The following is a 21,783-nucleotide window of genomic DNA, read 5'->3' as shown; positions in this document are numbered from 1 at the left end:
TATGTTTACATGCATTTTGTTACACCACAGATTCTTATTTCTTCAACACACCTTTAAATAATCGCAGAAAATGGCTCTTTTATAGTTCTAAAAAATATCATAGTTCACTTTTAACCTCGGGAAACATTTTAAATTTAACAAAATTAGCAAATGAACAATTAGATGACTTGTATTTTACTATTCTTATGATTCCAGCTCAGCTTTTAACTATTCAATTAAAAATAAATTATTGCATATTTATATTTCAAGTCAATTAGTTAAATATAATCCTAAAATATAATTTTTTTTGAAAATTTTCATCTTATTCTATTGATTATTAATATACGTAGTTTTAACGAATGAAGTATAAATTAAAGATTGTAATTTTGTTTAATTTACATTATATATTATATTGCAAAAATATAGCTATTCATTTTTTAACTTTTACTCGCGAGCGCAGTTTAAATAATATGTAATATTTAGTTTACCTACTTGTACTTTGGACGCAGTTTACAATCGCCGAGATTAACCAACTAGTTAATCATGGATCCGTACATGTATATAAATATTAAAACATATTATATACATATTATAAGTATAATTTTTTTTATTAAATGAATTCAAAACGGATGTTTTATAATATAATATAATAATATAATTGAGGTTGCGGTACAATTGTACTATACAAATTATATATTTATATATCTATATTATAATAATTATATATAAGGTATGAATTCATATTAGGACCGTCTATATTGAGATATAGCTTGGGCCTGAAAGGCACCTAGCTTCGAGATTTCCGCGACCTCCACTGCGCTGTCCAAAGCCGTCTCAATAGCGTTGTAAAATGCAGAGTCGACCGCCAAATGGATTGCAAAATCAGTCACCCCTCCCGTTTCTGACGACGACTCAAACTTGGCGCCTCCGGGTAAAACATTTTCTGCAGTTTTTGTTGATTCTGTCGGCGATGAATCCATTGCAGATTGCTTCAAGTTGTCTCTGTAAAATCCATTTAAAAAACCCCTATCATAAACAACGCGCATTGACGGATTGGATCGGATCAAGGACACCGGGCACGTGCGCCACATGTCCAACGACAACCCGTCTCTACCATCGTTGGAACTATTGTTGTTCTCTTGGTTCTCGGTGTGAATTGTCTCTTGCTGTTCATCTGAATGGTTTTTAGATGGCGATTGACTCAAATCGTCACTTGGCGATGAAGGTAACGGCATAATAACAATATCTGCAGTTTATTCTGAAACTAAAGATTGTTATTTGTTATATAAAATATATTAGGTATAGGTAGATGAATTAGAACATGGTTTAACAATCTTAGTTGGTAGATTATAACTTTTTCAATTATTTCATTTTGGACAGCAAAAGTTTGTTGAACAATTGATTATCGATAAAATGTAAAACGAATATGAAATACTACCTACGTGGCTACGTATTATCTATATTAAATAAAAACAGTCCTTTAAGTATGATAGGAATGTCAGTAAAATTGAAAACTGTATAGGTCATTTTAAAATGGTTGACAAAAATAAATTATATAAATACAAAAAAATAATAAATATTAATAACATATTATTAAAAACGTTTTTTAAAAAGGCTAATGAGCCTGAGGTAATACATTACGGAGTCAACGCTATCAGAATCAATATTTAAATACATTTTTAATTTAAGTTTATTTGGACTTTATATAGCCGGTTTAGGCTATATATAAAACCTGAAGTTAAGGTAAAAGTTACACTTTTAACACAGAAAAGATACATTATTAACATATGAGTGAGCATTTTATAATTTAGGTGCGCATAATGTCGGTAATCGGTACCAAATAAATATTATGGCTTGTACTTACTACTTTAAATTCAACGATGGCTTTGATGGTAGTTATCTTATCTGACATAAAATCCACTACCTATCGTAGTATTTTAATACCTATCCGACTTCAAACGACAAAATGGAATACTTAATAACCCGTAACTCGCGTTTGCAAGACTACTGTTGCGAAGTTTACGTAAAATATAATACTGGTACCGAAAGTAAGGTTAGGACACGACGTGGTCAGTCTGGTCAGACAATGTACGTATCTATAGTGTAAAGGTGGGAAGATAAAAACAGTTATGGGCTAGAATGTACCAACTGTAATTTTTTATTTAATTCCTGTAGGCACTGTCTACAGCATAGTGTATCTCTGATTACTACTTATTTATCAATTAACCATAATATTATATAGTAATATAGTAATAATTAATAATAGTACCTAATATTATTCTATGCTATTAACCTACCTACTTATATACAGGGTGTATCTTGTGTCGTACGCGGTTTTTTTTTTAATAATTATAGTTCGATAATATATGGAATTTTAAAAAAAGGAAAAGAGGCGTTACTTTATTTTAAACGGCCAATTTTTTTATAACAATTTTAAAAATTTTAACCAAGCAGTTGTATCAACATCAAAATCAACTTTTTTTTTTCAAATAGTAACAACTATATTTTTTAATGGATTCTTATAGAACTTTAAAAAAAATTGATGTTAAAATCATACATTTTGGCTCACTGGTTTATTTACTACATAATTGACCCTAAACTTTAATAATTTGATTTAAATGAGTTATATTTCTAGAGCTAAATAAATTTTTTTTAACTATCATCTTTTAAAGCAATTCTACAACTTTTTATAACTCTAAATTGAACACTTATCAGATAAGGAAAAAAAAATTGTTTGGAATAATTGCCTACAAAACTGTTGAGGGTATTTTAACATACAGTTATAAAATAGGTAGGTACTTACTATTATTATATGATCGTAATAAATCGGTTAATTCAGATTTTTCTCCATAGTCATTTTGTTTATTTAAAATAGTTTAAATTTGGATACTTTATAAGGCAGATAATAATTATCATAGTATTCAATTATTATAATAACATTGGAAATCTTTAATATTAACACAGGTTATAACCATTATAGGTACCCTCAGGCACGTATACAAGGGGGGTTGGGGGTTCAACCACCTCCCACGATTTTTTTTTGTTTGCGTGCCTGGGTACCCTAGGTACCTATTAATAATTTTTTTTGTGTGACTCGTAAGGTTTTAAATTTGAGCTTATAAAAAGGTATAGAATTGCATTAAAAGATAGTTCAAAAACTTATTTAACTCTAGAAACACAATTCATTTAAATCAATTTATTACAATTTATGATCAATATAGTAATTAATAAATAAACCAATGAACAAAAATGTGTTTATTTAACTCCATTAAAAAATATAGTTGTTAAAAAAGTTATTTAAAAAAAAGTTGATTTTTATGTTGGTGCAATAGCTTGCTTAAAAATTTTAAAATTGTTATAAAAAAATTGGCCGTTTAAAACAAAGAAACACGTCTTTTTTTTTGTAAAATTCCATGTTATCTATCCATAATCGTAAAACCTCGCGTACAACAAAATAAGCTGATACACCCTATATAATATTATAATATAACTATTGGCTACTGATAATAGATAATTATTATTGTCATATTTTTAGCAAACGGCATTAGTGTATATATACATAGGTACTAAAGTCTAACAGACAGGCGATTTTGTAAATGTACCTATTGCCCAAGATCTCTATAGAATTCACTATTAATTAAGTACCAACTATATCTATTTAAAAAAAAAATGTTGATTTTCCTATATAAAAAACTTCAGTATCTCCATTTTGGATAAAAAAAAAAAATGACATCATTATATGTCTTATGACAGGCCATCAAACATATCACTGATCTTAAGTTCTAACCTTGGCATTTATTTATTTATATATGTAAGTACAGTAGAAGCCGCTTATTAGGAACACGGATAATTGATACAATCATGTTATTGAAACAAAGTTTCCAGGGGCGGATCGGCCGTATATTAGAATATTGAATATCAATCGGATTATAGAATCATCACATCGGTTATTTGAAAAAATTAGAAGAAGGTACACCGGTTATTCGATGATATCCAATGTACTTTAATCTTATCTTTGCTATCGTAACGTTTATTTTTACTATACTTTATTGTAAGTACTGCAGTATACCTATACTTATAAGAATACTCTTTCTGTACGTATACTTATCGTTTGTAGTACAACTTTTCAGCTTTGGCGTACGTATGTAATGGTAAACGTAAAGGAACGAAAATATGGTCATGGAGTTACTTGACCCAAAAAACAAACTGATAAGCACATACATAAAAAATATAAATTATACAATTAGTAGGTAAATATGGTCAGGCATATACATATATTTTTCGCGTATTTTTCATATTAGGTACAAATCAAACCAACCGCTTATTAGAAACAATCGGTTAATTGACACCTTTTACCTTGGTCTCAAAGTGTTTCTAATAAGCGGCTTCTATCTATTGTAAGTACTTAATGGTTTATGATAGGAAAAGTATGAAATATAATTTTATGTTAGTAAATATTAAACATAGAAATGTTTGTATATGTTCTACGAGGATATGTTACTTCTTTTTTTTTCGTGAAATAATACGTAGTTAAAGAAACTGTTGTTGCTAGAATTCCAATAAACGTTGCATTTTTTCATTACACACTCAGACTAGATGTATTAATGTCAAAACATGATAGAGCTAGAAGCCAATCCCCCAAGCGCTATTTTGAGATATGGACTTGATGTAGCTACATGTACTAAAAACCTTTTTACATTTTTGTAAATTGATTATTAAAATATACATTTGAATATATATATATATTTTTGGTGAATTCGACAAATTTTTTATTGGTTGATATCTTTAGATACCAGGCCCATATATATTATACATCTTTCAACTCTAAAAACTCGAAGAAATTATACTTTAATATAATACTCCTATATAAATTAATACCTATACATAATGTGGTACAATGCCCTAAATTACTAGAAAAAAATAAATTATAAACACTCAAGAATTAAAGACCCATTTTTTATTAAAAGTGTTAAAGCCATATTATACTTATCAGTGCCGTAACTAGAGGTTGGTGACATGGGCGCTTGCCAAGAGCGCAGTAATGTATGGGGCGCATTTGAATTAAATAAAAATTTGTAACTGGTGGGTACCTATGAAATAAAATAAAAATAAGCGCCAAAATAAAATTCGCCAAGGGCGCTACGGAGGGGGGTAGTTACGGCACTGATAGTTATTTTCTTCTCCAGCTAACACTTAAATAATAGCTGGAAATAGTATTAATTTATATTTATTTTTTTTTGTTCAATAAATTATATAAACTCGACATTGAATTTCTGAACATTGTCTTTCATATTTATACCAACTAATTGATTACATTTGATTATTAAGTAATTGAATACTTTAATTAATGTTTATATCTAATGAGGACTAATTTATTAAAACTTGAAAACATAAGGTGAACATCATTAAAAGCAAAATTTGGTATCTATATTAGATTCTGAACGAAGTGATGTATGTATTGATTTTACAATGATGTTTTTTTTTTGTGGCGTACAGCATAACTAATTTTTATTTATTATAAATACATTTTATAAAGTTTGATAAATTTTAATAAACACTTAGCAAAAAATTAAAATATATAACAATAGTAGGTAAGTAAAGCAGAGCTATATATTAAATACCATATATAATATATATCATTATATAACCATTATATAATTAGCTTAATAATAATAATTAGAAGAAAAATGCGATAGTCTTAAATATTATTTAATTTTTTTTTTATATTATTATTTTTTTTCTTATTATCGTCTTATTTATTTTTTAAATTAATTTAATGACTAAAATTTATATTTTCTAAAATGATTTTTCAAATACACAAATGTGAAAAAATAATAGTTTATTTTTGTGTACATTGCAGACAAGAGGCAACTTATCATTGAATATGAAACACATATTTATATTTTTGAAAATATATTTTAATATCTAAGGACATATCACATATGACATATGAATAGTCATCGATTAACCAAAATTTACATATTACTAATGGCTAGATATCAGATTTGTATGTTTTTGTATATTTTTTCCTTTTTGATTTTTTATATTTTTGTTAATAATCTTCACGGATCATAGTAATTGGAATTCACTGTTCAATTTTTATTTTGCATATTTTTACATATTTGTTGCATATTTCAATTACCTAATGCGTTGTTGCGAAAAAATTTTGGTCGGTAAGAAGCGGAATTAGCGACCTACCTAGTAACTAGCTACCAATCTTAATTTAAAATGAGTATTATATGTAAAATATTATATATACATTAGAAATAGTTGAGGAAATCCCATCGTATTTAAAGAAATAGTTCATCTGCTATAATCTAATGGTTATATCGTCGTTATTGATGTAATACATTTAATTTTATAATATAGTTATAACTATCAAATCCAAATGATTTTTAGCTTTTTTAAATTTGCCCCAATAACTTCAGTTGGTTGTGAACGATCATTTTCGATATACAAGTATTTATTAATAGATAGACTGCATCATTTTACCGAAGGAAAACTTGAATATGATTTAATAATTAATTTTAACAGTAAAGAATAAAAACACATTTTGAGTTGTTTATTTTATTTTAAAACAGTGATATGCATTTATTTATTTATACGGGTTCTTATTTTATACATTTATATTTTATTATCTTATATTTTTTTCATAGGTACTTGTATTAATTTAATATTTATTATGAGTAATTTTATTAAGTAACAACTAATTTGTAATTTTTCCACACTTTGTTGTACCTTATATAATACAAATTCTATGGTCATTTTTAGTAAGTAAGTAAAGAGTAAGTAAAGACATTTTGGCTTAGAGAATTTAAAAATATTTTTCCAAATTTATATTATGTTATAATGTTATATATTAAATATCAATAAATATAAAAATGTTTTTTCTATTTTACATGGTACTAACTACTTATACCAGGGAATATATTTTTTTTAGATTTTATTGAAATACCACAAAATTCTCTTGACTTGGATCATGACTCTGAACCAAATGGTACGACAAATAATGTGGAAATAACAAATTCTAAAGGTAATTTCTTTAATAATTACCTATTGTTTTGTGTTTTTAGTTTGTTTTATTTATGATTATTTTGTTTATTTGTGTGTTTCAGTTGTCATGTAATCATGTTACATTCATTATATAGTTATATATTAGATAGTTATATGTTTTGTGTAGCTTTACTAAATTAATATAATTTTGTACAAAAATATTTCTTTTCTATTCTATTTTACCTAACCAATAATATATTGATTTAAAGTTATCAACTTGTTACCAAAATTATTATTTTTTTTCTTTATGTAGTCATGTAGAATTTAATGTTTTCATATTTTTATGTTGTTATAACAATGTTTCACTATAACTAATTTTGTTTGTAAAAAAGTGTTGGTATTTTGTTTAATATAGACTATATGTATAAAAGCTCAAATATATGTGATTAAGCTCTGTGTAAAATTGTTTTTATAAGAAGTTGTTGTGTGATGTAGAATTCAGCCATACATGTTAGATTTTGGTTGCTGGTAATAAATTATTTTTAAATGAAAAAAAAATTGGCTATTTGTAGCCGTATTTGTAAAACAAATTGTATTAATTGTATATTGCATATTAATTATCATTGATATTTGATATAATGTAGAGAAAAATGAATCAATATTAGAAATTAGTGGACAAACCGAGCAATTAAATCCTTCAGGCACATTTCTTACAGGTAAATAAGTATATTTCATTAAAAATGAAAATCAGCATAACCGTGTAACATTTTTATCAAATGTAACTCAAAACAATGAATATTTTGTCAGAAAAAGTTTGTTCATTTATATTAAAAGAAGTAAAACAAGCTAAAAAATTTGCTGTAATTATTGACCCTACTACTGATATATCAAATATTGATCAGTATACATTTATTTTAAGATACATAAGTGAACAAGGAAAAGTTAATAAACGACTAGTAGCCCTCGAAACTGCACCAGATTCTACTGGTCTTGGTATGTTCAATATTTTTTATAAAATTACTGATAAATACCAAATTGATTAGTGTTCACAATTAATAGCCCAAGCATATGATGGGGCAACATCTATGCAAGGGCAATATTCTGATTTGAAAACACGCATACAAGAAGAAAATCCTTGTGCAATTTACGTTTGGTGTTCCGCCCATATTTTCAACTTAGTTGTAGTTGATACTTGCGACTACTGCTTAGAAATTAAGTCATTTTTTGGCAATATCAGCTCATTGGTAGAATTTATGTGAGCTAGAAAGCGAACTGCAATATTCATAAAATGGCAAAGAGAATAATTGTACTCATAAGAACAGAAACGTCGATTAAAACAATTTTCATCTACAAGGTGGTCATCACATAATAGGATGTTAATTGTGGTACAAAAGAAATATTTTGCATTGTTTTAAAAACTTTAAATTAATTGACCACACTGAAGGATTCTGACCGGGATATGGTGTCAACTGCAGAATCTTTACTAAAAATAATTACATTGTTTCAATTTGTTTTAGTTATGCACTTGCCACTTTATAAGAAAAATATTTTCAATTACCACAGTAGTTTCTAATTATTTGCAATCAAAATCAATGGACTTCATTCAAGCTAAGACATTAATTGATAATGTTAAGACTCGTTTACAAGATTTAAGATCTGAAGAAAACTGCATTCAGATAGTTAATGATGCTAAGTTATTTGTACATGACAAAAATCTAGAAGAAAAAGATTTTAAACAAACAAGACCAAGGAAAATAAAAATGATGTCTGGAGAAAAAACAAGAGATGAAATTTCTTCATCGCCTAGTGATACCTATGTTTCGAAGAAATGTTTATTACAAAGTGTTAGATGCTATTATTACATCAATTACTATAAGGTTTAGTGACTCTAGAGAAATACTTAAAGATTTGTGTTTACTGTCTCCTGAGTGATTAATGACAATGAATGAAAACAAATTAACACAAAATGCTTTTGATAATCTGCAAAAATGGATTGTACATATTGACAAAATTGCATTAAGAACTGAATATTACATTTAGAAAAAGCTTAAGTAAACTACTAAATGGTCATGAACTTAAATTCAATTATTCTACACCAAATGATAAAAATAGTTATATAAGTTCTGATGACAGCCCAAGCCCATTGAGTACCATTCCAATATCATCGGCTTCTGCTGAGCGTAGTTTTTCAAAAGTACCTAATATATAATCATGTATAAATTCCTATTACAAGCATAAAACATCATTATAATTATTTAGTACATTTTTATTTTAAGGTGAAATTGATGAAAAATAGATTGCAATCCTCAACAGGACAAAGCCGTTTGGAAAGTCTTTTAATTCTGAGTACTGAAAAAGATATTCCTATTGACATAAATAGTGTCATGGATCAAGTTGCTCTATCTTCAGATATTTAAAAAAAAAAATTAATGTTTTCTTAAATTGTTTTTCAATAAATATACATATATAATTAAAATGATATCTATAATTTTATACTTGTTTTAATTGTATATTAATTTTACTATGCTCATTTATGTAAGTATGTTATTATAAATAAATAAATTAGTTAATGATTAAATTATATCATAAAAAGCTCATATTACAAGAATGTGCTTTAGAGGAACCTCTCTCCTTACATTTATTAATTGTTGAATCAATAAATCAATTAGGCAATAAATATTTAGATATGTATAATGACACAAAATATGCAACAAAATAACGTATTGTAACCCCTTAATTAACATAATACATTCTTCTAAAACGTTAGCAAGGTCCATTAGTATGCCGATTTGAATGAATGAATGAATCAATTAAATTAATGTTTTGAAAATGGATTAACAAAGTTAACTTCATTATCTGTGTCACTTGCTTTTCACAAATTTGAAATTCAATCTTCAAAGTACAATTTTTTTATACTTAAATTTAAATTTTTTTCCATTTTTCAACTGTTTGGGCGTACTAATAGAAATTATTAGCGATGTTTTATGGTCTGAAATATAGAGACAAAATGTTCATAGGTACCTATTTGAAAACAATTTTTGAAGTGAGTTCTTTTTTGTGTGTGTGTGTGTGTTTTAATGAACTGAGGGTCTTAAGAGAGATTTTGAAGGGTGGGTGGTCAGTAAAAATTTTTGCCTCACCACAATTTTTAGTTTGTCACGCTACTGGTTATAATATAATATAATTCCATTACACATGTACTTTGAGCTTATATATATTTATATTTTATAACATTATATTGATGTATTATCACATTCTGATTTTAATATTTCGATAATCGACAATTAATTAATTAATTTGTAAATGATTATAATTTTAACTATTATACCTATAACCATTACTGTAGAGCCCGGATTTATATGCAAAAAATATACAGTAAAAATCATATATGCAACAAATATGCATTTACAAAATTTATATTTAAAAATTCAAAGTTTTAACTTTTAGTTAAAAAAAAAAAAAAATGATAATAAAAGATTTGTTTATCATACATATAGAATTTTAGAAACCATGTAAAAGCACTGTTATAATTATTATTTACCTTGAATACAAGCACCGGTCATTTCATCATCCTTGATTGTTGTTAATACACCTTCAGAGTTGCTATTAATCTCTTCAAACACTAAACAAATTATTTATGCTTGGAGAATAATACAAGTCAAGTAAACATTCTATCATATAATATGTATATTTTCAATGGTATTTTTTACTTACATTTATGTTTTCTCTGTGAAGTAAGGAATGCTGAAATATCTGATTGTTTTTTTTTTCGTTTTTTGTACTTCACATGAAGCTACATGTCTTGTTCAATTCAAATCGTTCATATCATTTATTTTTTTAACACAAAGACACTTCATAACACAACTGCTGGATGACAATGATGCCATTATAAATAAAATAAAATGATACTAGTACACGACTTATAATTTATAAAAGAAACGAGAATCAAAATATCAAATTACACAGCCATCGGCATGGACAGACTAGAACACATTGAAAATTGAAATTTGAGATTTGCCATGGTTTTTTTTTTTATTTAATATTATCATATTTAAATTTGATAACGGTTACCGAAACACATGGCCAATTTATGTAGATAAGAAAGATAAAGGTAGCCTACCTAATATCTTTATCTTTCTTATCCACAACCGTAGTCTTCATGATAGCTATATTATTACTTAAAACTTAACAGGTATGACTTGATAATAACTGATAGCCGATAGATAAACGTTAAATTATTATACAAATCATATTATGTTGGACCACAAGACACCCACCCTCAATCTTTATAATAACTCAGAGGAAATTGCCTCTCAAATTAACGTTCCTCACGCCACTGATTATAACTACTAAAACTAAACTACAGTTGCAGTTTATAGTTATAACATTTTATGGTTGTGTTATAATTTAAAATAACAATAGACCCCTTAAGATCTAAATGGGTAACGAATAATAATAAATAGATAAATAAATAAAAAGATATAAATATATAATCCTTACGCTCAAAGACCGTGACAGGAACAACACAAGACGGCCTTCTTCTGGAATCGGTTTACACTTCTTCACTTACTCCCAAGAGATAGGTGTCTTGTGTGTTACTCATATGTCTATAAGTAGTGCATCGCTTTGACAATTATGCTGATCTATGTGTCTTCATAATTGTTGACTCACTACTTATTTGTGCTAGTAATTATGTCCCCATTCATAGTTGTTTATTATTTATTAATATACCTATTGGTATTACAACAGTAGATAATGACTAATGAGCAAAGCTGGGCAAGTTAATGATTTTTTTTTAACTCAGTTAAGTTAAGTTAAATATATTTGTGTTCAATTAAATTTAAAGTTAAGTTAATACATTTTGTAACTTAACTTCAATTAATAAGTTAATTAAAAAAAAAAGAGGTATTAAAATAAGTGAACATCACTTGAATTTAGTAATATATCCTGTACTTATACGATAATAGATGCATAATAATATAATATACATAATATAATTTAAAACCTGTTGTAGGGCTGTATCATTATCTCTGGATACGAAGTCTGAGTTGATATAAATAGAAATGGTCACAATTCAATTCATTATGATCGACATTCTTACAACATACAAATAATAAAATATGATGTTAATAAATATTAAAATAATAAGAAATAACTAATGAGTACCTAATTATAATAATAATAATGAGTTCGCTATTATTCAACGTATTGATAAATCTTATAGAGTATATACGGTTATAACAAAGAGCGAAGTAATAGTCTAAATGTCAAATTGTATTATTGTTTATTATTTTATTTTTTCATTAATACTTAATTCATAAAACATAAAAGTTCTAATAATATTTTTTAATATTCTACGAATTAAATTTATTAAATAGAAAAACCAATAATATACTAAAATATTTTATGGATAACACGAAAAATCAAAATTAACTTAATTGGGAATTTTAAAAATAATACAAATTGATTTTAAGTTAACGTAGATACTAAAGAGTTAAGTTAAAAGTTAAGTTAATTAAAACAGCGAACTAGAAAGTTAAGTTAATAAGTTAAAATTAACTTAACTTTTAACTTATTAACTCGTTAATACCCAGTTTTACTAATGAGTAATGACAATGTGCTACTCCGCAATCATAGACACGTTTAATCATGCAGTTCATGGCTACCAAGTGATTGTATGCTGTTTTGCAATACAATCCGAGATGTCTTGACAGCATTCATTGTTTCCTCCCCGACTGTCAGTGCAGTTTCCATAATCCTATTGGTTATGGTATGGTCGAAGGGCATTATTGTCCTCTTTGCCAAATTGAGTGCTAAACTAGCCGCCTCTATGGCAACTTTCGATGTCATAAGCGCATAGTTCGTGATATTCATTACCGTCGCAGCTTTAACTAATTCTAACGGTGCACCTTCGGAGTTCAATGCAGACTCCATTGAAGCACGCGCATACATTCCATCCATCATGCCCCTTTTCAATATTATTTTAAGAACCTCATCTTTCAGGATAAAGTCTATAGGGCACGTTCTCCACATAGTTGTCAATAACCACTCGCTATTAGATGTCGTTGACGACCAATTTGAATCGTTAGATGATGATGATGAAGAAGACATAATAAAAAGTCTGTAATTTATTCTGAAATGTATGATTGTTACTATTAAAGGTAAGTTATTACCAGTAATAAATAGGTAATAGGTTATAAGTAGGTAGGTAGTCATTATAATGTACAATTATTTAGATAAGCAACAGTAACATATAGCATAGGTACGTGTTTGCATGTCAATTTATTACTTTTGATTTATGTTTTAAATCAAAATTGAGTTGGACTCAATATACTCGTCTCCTGTGACCTTCCCCATTACACCGTGAATTCATTTGAATTCCAAGTTTCTAGCACCAATTCATAGCACACATTTGCAATGAAATTTGAACATTATTTAAACATCCACCCAAAAAGTAGTAGGTAATTTAAGCAAAGGTTATATGGTGTTTAATAACCTATTACTCATAACCTATTACCCTCAATGACTATTATCCATCGGTATAATAAAGCAATCTTCTAATCAATATCTCAGTGGTTCACAACCTTTTTAGATTCTGAATGGAGTGATGAATGTATTGATTCAACAATGATGTGTGTGTAATTTTAGATTCTGAACGAAGTGATGAATGTATTGATTTTACAATGGTGTGTGGTTTTTTTTTTTTTGTTTTGTTTTTGTGTCTGTGTACAGCATAACTAGTCGAAATAATGCTCCAATTTCAAACAATGGGGGTGGTTTCCTATGTAAAAGTGAATATCCTTGGTGCATTATAGAGGTAAAAAGTTAACATTTTCCAACAGTTTTCAAAAAAATCGAGAAAAACAAAAAAAAAATGACGGAAAAACGGCAATTTTTACGCAAAACCAGTTTTCGACCAAATCGATTTTTTTTTATGGTTGTAATTCAAAAACTAATCACTGAAAATACTTGAAATTTTCACCAAATGTTAATGTCAGTGGTATCCGTATATAGTTAAATTTTCAAAAAATTTTGACTTTTTTTGAGTTATTTATAGACCACTGAAATTTTCGATTTTTTGAGAAATTTTTTTTAAAGTGTCGATAAAAAATTTTTAGATGACCAAAAAGTTTTGAAAATTTAATACAAGGTTCCTTATGAGTTGTTTTTAATGTAGCTAAAAAAAATTAAAAATCGTTAGTCACAATTTTTTTTTATAAGCGTTTTTAGTTCAAATTTTTACGAAATCTGTCGAAATCGCGAAAATTTGCAAGTAATTTTGAAGTTGAAAAATCATAAAATTTTTTTCTTTTATAACTAAGTTTTGAAAATTTGGTACAAGGTTCTCCATACATTTTTCTTCAAATATCTGTAAAAAAAACTCTACCGGATTCAGACAAAAAAATTTTATGAGTGTTTGAAATTTAAATTTTTACAAAAACCACGTTAAATAACAGTTTAGCCTCAAACGATTTTTGATATTTGTTATTATTCAAAAAGTATAAGTCGTAGATACTTGAAAATTTTACCAGTTATTAAGATTCGCGTTTTCTTTACGTGATTTAAATTTCAAAATATTTTGACTTTTTTTGAGCTATTTATAGACAACTGAAATTTTCAATTTTTCTGAAAAAATATTTTTGAAGTGTCGATAAAATTTTTTGGCCCTATCAAAATACTTGAAAATTTAATACAAAGTTCCTCATATGTTATTCTTATAGTGATTAAAAAATTATAAGAATACATAGGCACAATTTTTTTTTATTAGCATTTGAAGTTCAAATTTTGACGAAAATTCGTCAAAATTATGAATATTTGCGAAATATTTGAAGTTGAAAAATCATAAAATTTTTTGTGTTTATAACTAAGGATTAAAAATACAACACTAAGTTTTCCATAAGTTTACCTTCAAGTATCTATAGAGAAAACTCGAAGCATCATTATAGGAAAAATTTTAAGTGCGTTTGAATTTTAAATTTTAACGAAATAGCGTAACGATAACGATTTATCCTCAAACGATTTTAAATATTTGTTATTATTCAAAAAGTATAAGTCGTAGATTCTTGAAAATTTTACCAGTTATTAAGATTCGCGTTTTCTTTACGTGATTTAATTTTCAAAATATTTTTTTATATAAGCTGGTGTTTTTAAACCACCTTTTTCACCAACCACTAGAAATTATATCCTAGGCTGACAAATCATCTTCGTTCAGAATCGTTTTTCGTATACAATGATAACTATCATTGGATTCAAATTTAACACTCCTATAATATATAATAATGATCCATACGGCACCTAATGTACAACAGAGCGGTACTCACTTGCCCACTTTTTTTTTTTTTGTTATGTGTCTGTGTACTGCATAACTAGTCGAAATAATGTTTCAATTTCAAACTTCGGGGGTGGTTTCCGACGGCAAAGTGATTATCCTTGGTGCATTATAGAGTTAAAAAGTAAACATTTTCCATTAGTTTTCAAAAAAATCAAGAAAAACAAAAAAAAAGTGATGGAAAAACGGGAATTTTTTTACAAAATCAGTTTTCGACTAAATTTTTTTTAATATGGTTGTAACCCAAAAACTTATCACTGTAAATACTTGAAAATTTCACCACATGTTTATATTATAGTTATTAATATATGGCTAAATTTAAAAACTTTTTTTGAGCTATTTATAGACAACTGAAATTTTAGATTTTTCTGAGAATTTTTTTTTTGAAGTGTCGATAAAAAAATTTTGGATTGCCAAAAAAACTTGTAAATTTAATACAAAGTTCCTTATGAGTTGTTTTTATTGTAGTTAAAAAAAAATCAAAAATCGTTAGTCACAATTTTTTTTATAAGCGTTATAGTTCAAATTTTTACAAAATTTGTCATAATCGCGAAAATTTGTAAATAATTTTAGAGTTTAAAAATCATAAAAATGTTTGTGTTTATATTACACTAAGTTTTCAATAAGTTTTTCTTCGAGTAGCTATAGAGAAAACTCGAAGCATCATTATAAGAAAAATGTTAAGTGCGTTTGAATTTTAAATTTTTACGAAATAGCGTAACGATAACTATTTATCGTTTTGTTATTATTCAAAAAGTATAAGTGTAGATACTTGAAAATTTCAACAGTTATTTAGATTGGCATTTTCTTTACATGATTTAATTTTCAAAATATTTCACTTATTTTAATGCCATTTATAGGCATTTGAAATTTTCGATTTTTCTGAGAATATTTTTTTGAAGTGTTAAAATTTTATAAAAAATTTTGGCAGAGTCAAAATACTTTAAAATTCAATACAAAGTTCCTCATAAGTTATTCTTATAGTGATTAAAAAATTATAAGAATACATAGGTACAATTTTTTTTATTGGCATTTGAAGTTCAATTATTTATAAAAATTAGTCAAAATCATGAATATTTGCAAATTATTTTGTAGGTATATTCATAAAAATTTTTGTATAAGTAGCTAAGAGTTTAAAATTTAATACAAGATTTTCCATAAGTTTAGCTTACAATAATTATAGAGAACTTAAATTTTGGTGTATTCAGGACATTAAAACTTAAACCACCTTTTTTACCAACTACTGAAAATTATATCCTAGGCTAAAAAATTATCTTCGTTCAGAATCGTTTTTTGTTTAAAATGATACCTATCATTGAATTCAAATTTAACACTCCTATAATATTTAATAGTGATCCAAACGGCACCTAATGTACAGCAGAGCGGTACCCACTTACCCGCTTTTTTATTCTACAACACCCTTAAATTGGAGTTTAGAGGATCCTTTTTTTTCAGTATTATAAAATCATATTATATACCTACTATATTATATTATAATTAATGACTTATAAATAAATTTAATAGTTAATAGTATTGTTTTCATATTTTTGAATACAATTTTATTAATATTTTATATTAAATATTATAAGTGAAATATAATTAGACATAATATATTATATTTGGATTCCATCATCCGTTATAGGAAGCTAATAGATGGCCATACATCGTGGAAATCAAATTTTGCCCGTATATTAGATTACCTGTAAGGCTGCAGAGGTTAATCATTATTTATTAGGTATTACATCGTCATCAATGGGTGACCTTTTGAAAATTAATTTATTAAGTTAAATTTTACTGGTTGTTAAATGGAATAATTATTTCAACGACAAAATTTTCATTATTTCATCACCACATTATCCCTCTCCTGGAGATCACTGTACTAACCGGATACACGTTAATTGATTTCGAACAATTTACAGTGAGACAATTGGCTGCAAATGCAATGTTTTAGATCAAAAATTTAAACTTAGAAAATTTAACAAATATGTTTAGATAGACACATAATGATTGAAAAACTAAAAGTCATACTTGCAATTGAACATTGTATTCACTTAATAAAGAATATTTGTATTATTGAAATAATTGATTGGTATATAATTTTTTTATTATAACTACTCTATCTTGGTAATTTTTTTTTTTTTTGTTGGAGACTAGTTACTTTCATATTACTATCCAATTTTAAATCTGTTAATGCTTTTTTCTTATTTTAAAATATCTTTAAAATGCCATGTAGAAAATTGCGTACAAATTTTCAAGTAATGTAAAACAATTGTTTCATCTTTCTATAGAATTATTTGTGGTAGGTAAGTAAATCTCGGATGACTCGAAAAACAGTTTCATGTTCTGATTGCATACTTATTTAGGAGTTTTATTTTTCCTCTCGTATCTAATTTTCTTATCCATCAACCCATGTGTTCTAAATGTGTAAGCTAAGTGGAAAACTTAACATTTGTGTTAATTTGTCAATACGATAAATTATTTTCAGTCAATGATTTACGATCAATTGAAGGGATATCGTACTAAAATACATGTTACTATGTTAGTGAAAAATATATACCTATCTAAATAATCAGCGTATAATAATTAATAATCTATTATGTACCGTCCGCCATATTGTTTTACGTGACGTATTGGTAGATATAATATCGAGTGTTTTTTATCGGCGTATAAAATAAATAATATGTATAAATAAATGTAATACTTACACGTTAAAAATTCAAAACCCACGATGATTGTTCTTTTCCGATAACTGCAATTGCTGTACCTAGTATAGTATAGTATCCGACAGTAAGTGGCGATATGGAATAAAATAATAATCAGCAGCTTCTTTGCAGAAAATTCCACCGTAATATGGTTTATAAACGTCGATGCTGCAGCACCTCTGTCAACTACGTTGGCCAGCTGTCGTGTCTATACTGCGTGCCAATACGCCTTACTGTATGGGTGGGATTATCAAAAACCGGTAGGACCACTAGATATATGCTGTATTTTTTACAATTTCCCAGTCAAATATGTTGACCAGCATTATACCACGTGATAATACGTCATACCTCCTAGTTCCAAGGAGGTTACTGTCTACTGATAATGTAATTTATCTTTTCAGAGCGGCATCATATCATTATAATATGCTATCAGTATGATAAAAATGCAGGTACATACTCGAATGTTTAATTTGAAAGAATTGTATTGAAATGCAATTTTGTTTTATAGCCAAATGTAAAATGTTCTTAATTGGTAGGTACTTTTAGTTTATACCCAGAGTCGTATTTAGGATTTTACTGCCCTGGGTACACATTTTTTTTTACAACTGTTTAAATCAGTTTAAAAATAAAACCTTCTAGTTACATTTACTGCCCCCCAAAAAAGTGCTGCCCGGGGCAATTGCCACCCATGCCCCCCTAAATACACCACTGAATGTGTGAGATCAATATTTAGTGTCTTACTAGCAAAATAAACAAATAAATTATTTAATTCACTGTTATTATATTATACAATAAGGTTATATAATTTTTTTAAATCTCAAATAAACTTATCATGAATTACCTAAGTAATATTATAGTAAGGCGAAATTAAATTTTAAAACTAATGGTAATAGTTAGTCCTTATTCCTTATTATTGTTAAATTGTGTCTTTACTATTTGTGCCAGAACCATATAATATTAATAATGATGGTGAGATAGTTCAGACTAGTTATAGAAAAAAACTTAAATAATAATTATCATATTATACAAACGACTGATGAAACCGTGTCGTTACGTAATTAACATATTATATTACTCACAATAACAAAATAAACAAATATACAGCTATAATATTACTATTTTGTGTTTATGTGCTGATCAGTCGCAATGTATGGGCTAACGATCATACCTGGCTGTGGTAATTTTTAACCATGGCGTTAGGATTATTATAAATTATAGTAATAATTAACGGGTGTAAACAATAAATAAGAACAGGTTTTTTTTATAGGTTTATGTCTTACTTAGTTACTTACACAGATTATATTATAAAATAGATAGGTATATAATAACTTATTCCTTGTTATTTGGAAGGAAATATACGGTAAGTTTTACTGTTAAGTTCTCCCTTTCTTTCTGACTCCGTTTCTATCTCTGTCTCTGCCTCTCTCTATATAATATATATTTATGCTTACGTAAATATGTATATTAATATTTAATTTTCTTTTATTATAAAACATTATGTACAGATTACTACTGCGAAGTATAAATTATTTGGCATTACAATGTTAAACAGACCATTTGAAATCGTTATATAGAAACATGTGAAGGCAATAGGTATATTTATATATATATATATATATATATATATATACGTATATAGAAAGAAAGACCTAACCCACGCTTTGTAAGAGATTTTGTAGAATAATGTTAGGTGTAGCTATGTTTTTTTTTGTTCGTTTCACGTTCAATTCTGAGAATAATAGAGACTACACAATTTAATGCTATACATATACATGTATATATATTATAAAAGGGACTGTATTTATTCAGACACGTCTTGGTGTTCAGCCTTCACATGTTTCTATAACAATTTTAAATGGTCCGTTTAACACTTAACTGCCAAATTATTAATATGTTGCAGTATAGTTATCTATACATAATATTTTATAATTGAAGAATATTAAGTATAATGTATATATACGGTACGCATTTCATATAATATATATATATATAAGTGCGGACGATAGTGATTTATGATGTACATATTATGTTTAAATACATTTGTCATTGTCCTTTGGAGTATCGGATAAGGGCTGTTTACGGACCAAGCACGACCTGTGAGCCGTAGTTTTGACTTTGGAGAATTTGGAAAAAAAAATGTTTGCTTAAAAATTCATTAATATCTCATAGTTATTATATAGTTTAAGTGCCCAAAAAATGTAGAACTTAACACCCTCAGTTTTTTTTTTTATTGAACTTGCAACTGTATTCATATTATAAAATGGATGAATTTTATATTCATAATTTTTTTTTTTTTATTAATTTGTTACATGATTTGCGTAGGTATAGTAATTATTAAAATGATATAGTGTATTAGTAAAAAATAATACCAAATGGGAGGAATATGTAGAGAATTTTGATGTTAATAATACTAAAAAAGACAGTTATTTCAAGTAGGTACCTATTATTAATAACTTATATAAGAGTAATGACTAATGCATATACTAGCGTATATTGAAATAAAATATTAATATAGGTAATATATTTTATAATAGAGTATGTAGTAAATTTATTATGAGCTACTTCATAAATTGTTTTGATAAATTTACCAAAACAATTTTACAAGATAAATATTTTTTATTTCTTTAAAAATCGAATGATTGCTCAATTTGTAGTAACTCATCAAATATAAAAATTATTTATTGACCAATTTGTTAAATTTCCAAACAATAATGTTAATAGGTACCTAGCCAGGTAGGTAGTGTTAAATTTGCTTTAAAAACTTATAATAACTTAATGAAACAATAATTATTATATGATAGAACTAAAGCTTAGAAAAAATATTTTATTCCTAATAATGCTTGCGTATAAGTAGAGGTACTTAAAATTGAAATTTTACTTGGTAAACATGTCTATGTAAGTGTTTTTGTTAAAAATAATGACTTAAAATATAGGTGTTAAATAAGGAACAATAATAAAAATATATTTTGTTAAGGACAGTTGTATAGGTGTTCTTAAATAACAAATAATTTTAATAATATCTTATATAATATATATATTATTTATATGTACATAAGTCATAAATGAATTAGAACAAAACATAATAGTGAATCCATATATTTAATTAAACAATTAGTTTTTAAAAATTAAATTAATTATAAGTAACCTATTTTTGTCAATCTGGTTATTAGATATATTAGGTATATCTGTACAGGCAAGTTGTTCAAAAAATTTGTTCAGTAGAAGTTCAGGAAATTAGGAAGATATGGATTTGTTATTGAAAAATAATAGAACGTATTAAGTACAACAAAGATTCAATTTTTGATTACCAATTCAATATTATCTATTACAGGAAATTTTAATATAGATGTACCCAATGGAACTAATTTAGGTACTTACTTAAGGAAGCTGCAGTATAATGAGTGCATAAATTCATTTAATGCACATTTAAATATTAAAATTAAGTACATATAAATATTGATTTATATAATACAGAAAATCTGTCAGAATCTAAATATTTGTATGGATAGGTAGGTTTGCAAATTATCATTCAAAAAATAAGAATTATTAAATATATAAAATATATTATACATTATTAATTTAACAACATTAATATGTAACATTTAATACCTGTGTGGCTGAATATATTATTTTTTGTTTTTATTATATACCTAATACTAGTTATGAAGTTTAAATCAGTGCATCTAACACATTAAAATATTTTAAATCTAAATTAAACTATTTAGAAAGTTAATTAACTAGATGCTTGTTTTATAATGCAATAATAAGACTTTGTTAAGA

At 26.5% G+C, this 21,783-nt stretch overlaps 1 protein-coding gene across 1 annotated transcript; it reads right to left on the bottom strand.

Moving 5' to 3' along the window:
- Positions 1-610: 610 nt before the first annotated feature.
- LOC114124033 (uncharacterized) lies at positions 611-2,306 on the bottom strand. The gene is made up of 2 exons (XM_027987194.2): positions 1,844-2,306; positions 611-1,243 (listed from the first exon to the last, which is right to left on the bottom strand). The coding sequence occupies exon 2, from the start codon at positions 1,212-1,214 to the stop codon at positions 723-725; it is 492 nt and encodes a 163-aa protein (XP_027842995.1). The 5' UTR covers positions 1,215-1,243; positions 1,844-2,306; the 3' UTR covers positions 611-722.
- Between the last annotated feature and the right edge of the window lie 19,477 nt (positions 2,307-21,783).

This window comes from Aphis gossypii, chromosome 2, assembly GCF_020184175.1.
Source record: "Aphis gossypii isolate Hap1 chromosome 2, ASM2018417v2, whole genome shotgun sequence".
In the NCBI taxonomy this organism is placed as follows: domain Eukaryota; kingdom Metazoa; phylum Arthropoda; class Insecta; order Hemiptera; family Aphididae; genus Aphis; species Aphis gossypii.
The sequence above is the reverse complement of the archived record's forward strand: the minus strand, read 5'-3'. Positions and strand labels throughout refer to the sequence as shown.